Here is a 5,833-nt window from a genome sequence, read left to right as displayed (position 1 = left end):
CAGCCACAGCTCCTCAGACGGGGGCAGCACACATCCAGTCATGTCTCTACAGACAAGGGCAAACACCGAGCCACAGCTCCTCAGAAAACGCACACATGGTTAGTCGTGTCTCCTGAGACAGGGAAACACACTGTCACGTGTCCTCATACGAGAAACACACACAGTCATATCTCCTATGATGGAGAAACACAAACTGTCACGTGTCCTCATAAGAAAATACACAAATAGTCACGTCTCCTACGATAGGGAAGCCCTAACCGTCACGTGTCCTCCTACAAGAAACACAGTCATGTCCCATCAGATGGGGAAACATACACATATAGAGTCAAGTCTCCTACGATGGGGAAACACTGTCACGTGTCCTCATACAAGAAATAAACACAGTCATGTCTCATCAGACAGGAAAACATACTGTCACGTGTCCTCGTGAGCAATATATCCACACGGTCAGTCATGTCTCATCAGATGGGGAACCACAGTCACGTGTCCTCATACAAGAAACACACACACACCGTCACGTCTCCTACGATGGGGAAACACAGTCACATGTCCTCATATGAGAAATATTTACACACGGTCAGTCATGTCTCATCAGACAGGGTTAAAACAAAAAGGCAAAGTCAACATGATTTGGCAAAGACTCGGTTTTTGAAATTTTAAATAAAAAAACAACCATTCACATACATGAGCTTCATCTTATCTGCTTTGAGGATACGCTGAAGAAAGTGGAAGGTTAAAAAAAGAAAAAGGTCAACCCCCAAACAATGATAAAAATAGATACATCCTCCGTAAAAATCTTGCCTAAACTGCCTCCCCATTCACATGTAGTCAGTGTCTTCAGAGCATGAGGTGGACGCATCAAAACACCCCGCTGGCTGCGCAGGCAGTGTCTGTGCGTGCCGCCGGTGGCCAGCCTCGGCTCAGAGCTCCTCCTTGGCCCTGCCTGGCCATGCACGGTGCTCCTCGATGAACTTGCTCAGGTGCTCCAGGTCCCTGTTGGCGCCCTCGAACCTGATGGGGTTCTGCTTGTCCCCACTGGGAGCGAAGTAGATGGTGGGGAAGCCGTCCACCTTGTAGCGGTCGCTGGTGGCCTCGTTGGCCGTGGCGTCCATCTTGGCGATGACCAGTCCCTTGTGGCCACGGTACTTCTTGCCCAGCGCGGTGTACACGGGCTCTAGCTGCTTGCAGTGCCCACACCAAGGGGCGTAGAACTCAATGAGCACGTCATTGTGGGGGTCCAGCACGATGTCCTCGAAGGTCCTGCCCACCACCACCTTCACCGGCCCCTTGTTGTTCCTGGGCACGGGCTGGGACTTGATGACCGGCTTCAGTTTTCCTGCCGGGAGAGCAAGGCGGGGAGAGGTCAGCACCGCAGGCGGCAAGGGCACAGGTGGGTCCTGGCCACCAGGGATCGGAGGGACTACGGGGACCCTGTACTCTCGAGAGCACGAGGCAAGGCCCCACGCAGTGACAAGATCTGAGAAAGGGTCATCCGCGACCTGCCCCAGGTTGAGGGGCGAGTTTCTCACCACAGGCTGCGGCCTAAAGCCTCGTTAGTTTTCACCAGCTCCCAAGTTTCCAAGACACACGCCCTCCGCTCCCGTGACCAGCAAGGGACCGGGCGGAGAAAAGGGGCTGCCCTGGGCTGTGCTCCCGAGGCCGGGTGAGTGTGTGGACGAGGGTCTGAGTTGCTGAGCGAGTGTGGACAAGGGCCACAGCTCCTGGGAACCCCTCCAGACCAGCCCCCAGGCCGTGCTGCCTGTGGGGTGAGCTGAGGAAGCCAAGCTGGGTGCTTGCTCGCACAGGCTGCAGGGAGGGCCCTAGAGAGAATGGGGCCCCGGCCCACGCCTCACCCTCCTTGAAGGCCATCACAAATTCGTGCAGAGCCTCGGCGTCGAACTCAGTGGGCTCCATGGCGAACCTGCGCCCGGCCTCGTCCAGCACGGCCGCATTGACGTCCTCCCCGCTCTCGCCCAGCCCCAGGTCCTTCACCTCCGCGGCATAGTCCTCCTCATCGGCGAGGGCAAACGTATACTCGGGGAAGTCCTTGGCCACCTCCAGGACTTTGCTTCGCCAGAACTGTGTGGCTGGGGGGACACGGAACTCCTGAGCATCCGCTGCTCAGGCCCCTGGCAGGGCCCATCCTGTGCCCCGGGTCCCCGCTCACCAGCCCTGTAGTCGAAGCTGAAGTCCACGCTGAGGTAGACCACCACTAGGGGCCGCCGGGTGTAGCGTTTGGCCTCCGTGGCCGCCCTGCGGTGGCCAACGAGTGGCAGGGCGTGCTGCACCACATGGTCCCTGATGGCCGAGGCTTCTGTGGAGCCCTGGCCAACAAGAGGGGCCATGAAGGAAGCCCACGGGGACACAGGGCTGCCCGTCAAGCACATCTGGCGGGGCATTCAGTCCGCAGGTACTCAGCTGGGCACCCACTGAGCACACAGGGAGATGCCAGGACTTTCTGGCTTCTGACAGGACAGGCCCCCAGAGCTAGCGTCCTGTCTGGATCTCCAGCACGGCAGTCCTTAGGTCCAGCATGTGGTATTTCTGTCACGGGGCCCCAGGTCACCCAGAGGGACTAGGAATTAGGCCCAGCCAGGGGAGCGGAATGGGGCCCCATGTATGGGGGTTGGGCGGGGGGCTGAGGACGTGCGGTGGCAGGCCCTGGATCCCCGCCCACCCACCCAACTGACCTTCACGACCATCCTGTAGCTCTTGGGCTCAAAGCGGGACTGGAACCTCTCGGGCTGCATCACCAGCAGCGTGCCCAGGCTAGCTTGCAGGAACCTGGCCACCTCGGAGCTGAATGTGTGGTGGAAGCGGTAGTCTTCACGCAGGCTGTTGGCTGAAGGGCAGATGAGAGAGACCGGAGCGTCCTCAGGCTCCCCCACTCTGGCTGTCGTCAGGCTGTCAACCAGAGCGTGACAGGCTCATTGGTGGCTGTGAAGCGCAACCTGACGTCCAGAGAACCCAGAACACAGACATGCCCCCACCCCCAGGAGGAGACCCTGTGGTCTGAGGGGGCCCCAGAACTGGGGCTGGCTGACTTTTTGGACAGGGCAGGCCGTACAAATGTACCCCCACCCCATGCCAGGCTGGCTCTGTGGCCAAGTCTCCTAGCTGTACATTTCTGGTACTCTCAGAAGGCAATGAGGGCTGAGCACAGCACCCACCCCAGGACCCCAAAGGTGGGCCTCTCCCCGTCGGAGACCTTGGACTGAAGGGCCAGTGAAGAGGTTATCCCCACCCCCTCCGCCCTCCACACGGCTGGCAGTGCCCCATCTTAACACGATGGCCAAGCATCAGCCCCAGGCTCCCCCTGCCCCTCACCCCACTCACCCGCCTCCTGGTACTGCTCGTAGGCAGGGTCGCTCTGGTCCTGGAAGACCCCTATGAGGATGACGTCATCCCCGTCCTTTAGGAGCTCCTGTACCTGCTTCAGCCCCGTGACTGCCTTGGATGGAGGCCCAGCCTGCTCCACCATGTAATCCACGATGCCTGGGCGAGAGGCACCGAGAGTGAGCAGGGGCTGGCATGCCCAGGGCCACCGTCTGCCCACATCTGCCATGGCCACTCCACTCTCCACCCTGTGGCCTGTCTGCTACATCCACCACCCAGCACCAGGCCCACACATGCCATGTGTACCCCACTATCTATCCCGAGACCCACACCTGCCATGTGTACCCCACTATCCATCCCGAGACCCACACCTGCCATGTGTACCCCACTATCCATCCTGGGACCCACATCTGCATGGCCACTATCCACCTTCTACCACGTGGACCACACCTACCAGAGTCACCACACAGCCCCTACCGTATTTCTCCCGAGGGCCATTGTAGTCAAAGGGCTTCCCACGGCGGAAGATCTTCAGGGTGGGGTAGCCGGAGACGGAGAACCTCTGAGCCAGGTCTGTCTCTGCAGTGGCGTCGACTTTGGCCAAGAGGATAGGGGGCGAGCGGCGGCTGAGCTCTTTGGCTGCTTTCTCGTACTCTGGGGCCAGCTTCTTGCAGTGCCCACACCTGTGGGAGTGAGCTGGTCTGTGGGCCTGCTGGGGATGTGGGGAGGTCATACACCCCACCCACAGCAACCCCAGAGCTACAGTTTAGTCCTGCTGGCCACATGTCCCAGGAGCGGGGTAGATGTACTGTGGAGGGGGGCACGAGGCTTGGGGGGCTTTTATGGGGGACAGGAAGGGCCTCGAGTAGCCCACACACCGAGGGCATGGGCGAGAACCAGGCGGGACCCTGAACTCATTTTGGGAAGGACCTCCACAGACAATCAGAATCAGGGTGCTCCTGGCCCAGCTCAGACATTCGAGCAGAGGAGAAACCGCTTCTGCCTCAAGGGGACCCTCCCTGCCATCAGGCCAGCCTGCAGGCAGAGCAAGCACATGGGGCTTGTAGGAGTTGCCTGTAATGAGGTGGGTTGGGGCTCATCAGAGCCCAGGTCCAGAAGTCCACAGTGGGTCCCCTGCCCCCTTACCATGGGGCATAGAACTCCACCAGCATGATGTCGGCCTCGCCCACAACTGCGTCAAAGTTCTCGGATGTCAGGACCAACGTGGCCTCGGGTGGGGGCGTCCAGGTGGGCTGGGCGACCTCTCTAACCTTGGCAACGATTTCTGGGAGAAACGGACCAGTGAGATCACATACTGAGGCATGCTGGGAGCGAGGCAGGCCAGCCCCACATGGGCCCAGGTCCTCGGCTCTGAGGACCCAGGAGGGCCTTCCAGCTGCCCCATCACGTTTGTGCACATCTCCTGCAGAAAGGCCCTCCCACCTGAGGCCTTGAGGCCCCCAAGCCCAGAGACACTTCTCTGGCGGCTTTGCTTCTCATCTCCGTGGAAACCATACCCACTTGGCCTGGTCACTGTCACCCAGCTGTCTGCTCAGGCATGGGTTTGGGTGCCGCCTTTGAGAAAAGCCCATTTCAGCATTGGTGGGTGGCCTCGCCCAATCAGCGGAAAGGCTTACAACAGGAACAGGTTTCCCTCTGAGACAGGTTCGGCCTCAAGGCTGTAAGGCAGCCTTGAGTCTCGACTTGCACCCTGGCCCCGCCGCTGGGGAGCCTGGTGGGCTCCATCACCTGCCACCTCTCTCCGTGCGGCTCACCTTCCTGGGTCCTGGAGCCCTCGTAGTCAACAGCCTGCCCCTTCTTGAGAATCTTGATGGTGGGGTAGCCACTCACGTCAAATCTGCCGGCCAGCGTGGACGCGGCAGTTGCATCGATCTTGGCCACGGGGACAGGGGGATCATCACCCTGTAGCGTCTCGGCAATTTTTTCATATTCTGGAGCAAACTGCTTGCAGTGTCCACACCTGTCAGGTCAGCGAGGAAAGGCAGGTCATGACCTAGCAGTGCGCACAGGAGCAGGGGCTCCAGGCTGTGACCCTGTGCCAGGAGGGCAGGAGCCACTTGGACCAGCCCGCTGCTGTGCCCCTGTGCCAGGAGGGCAGGAGCCACTTGGACCAGCCCGCTGCAGCAGACTTCCAATGGCATGAGTGTCACGTCCAGCTTCTCTCCCCGACCCTGGGACACGTCCGGGGCCTCTAGGGTCAAGACTAAGCACCGGATCCTGTCCCTTTCCCTCCTTCTCCTGATGCACAGGGAGCAGCCCTCCAGGGCACCCCACGTCAGCATGTAATGGCCCTGGTGGTCACAAATGGGCAGGCTCTTTGGAAGGTTCTAAAGCGGCACACACTGGGTAATACAAACGGCCAGCAGAAAGGCCCTGGTCCAGATGTTTACAGCACCACATATCTCAAGACCCACTCACCCAGCACCAAGGGAGAGATGTCTGGACAACATGCTGGGGGGTGGGCGAGGTTGCAGCT

General features: G+C 59.8%; 1 protein-coding gene across 1 annotated transcript in view; it reads right to left on the bottom strand.

The window, feature by feature from the left end:
• Positions 1-629: 629 nt before the first annotated feature.
• Positions 630-5,833, bottom strand: part of PDIA4 (protein disulfide isomerase family A member 4) — an 8,285-nt gene continuing 3,081 nt past the window's right edge. Inside the window, exons 3-10 of the mRNA XM_004713975.2 lie at positions 5,112-5,317; positions 4,483-4,621; positions 3,814-4,019; positions 3,337-3,495; positions 2,691-2,842; positions 2,168-2,324; positions 1,854-2,087; positions 630-1,336 (exon numbers count right to left, since the gene is read on the bottom strand). Of these exons, the coding sequence (XP_004714032.1) occupies positions 921-1,336; positions 1,854-2,087; positions 2,168-2,324; positions 2,691-2,842; positions 3,337-3,495; positions 3,814-4,019; positions 4,483-4,621; positions 5,112-5,317 (1,669 nt within the window). The 3' untranslated portion in view covers positions 630-920. The remainder of the gene's footprint in view (positions 1,337-1,853; positions 2,088-2,167; positions 2,325-2,690; positions 2,843-3,336; positions 3,496-3,813; positions 4,020-4,482; positions 4,622-5,111; positions 5,318-5,833) is intronic.

Source organism: Echinops telfairi, unplaced genomic scaffold, assembly GCF_000313985.2.
Source record: "Echinops telfairi isolate 266 unplaced genomic scaffold, ASM31398v2 ScPeMD7_23;HRSCAF=83, whole genome shotgun sequence".
NCBI classification, from domain to species: domain Eukaryota; kingdom Metazoa; phylum Chordata; class Mammalia; order Afrosoricida; family Tenrecidae; genus Echinops; species Echinops telfairi.
The sequence above is the reverse complement of the archived record's forward strand: the minus strand, read 5'-3'. Positions and strand labels throughout refer to the sequence as shown.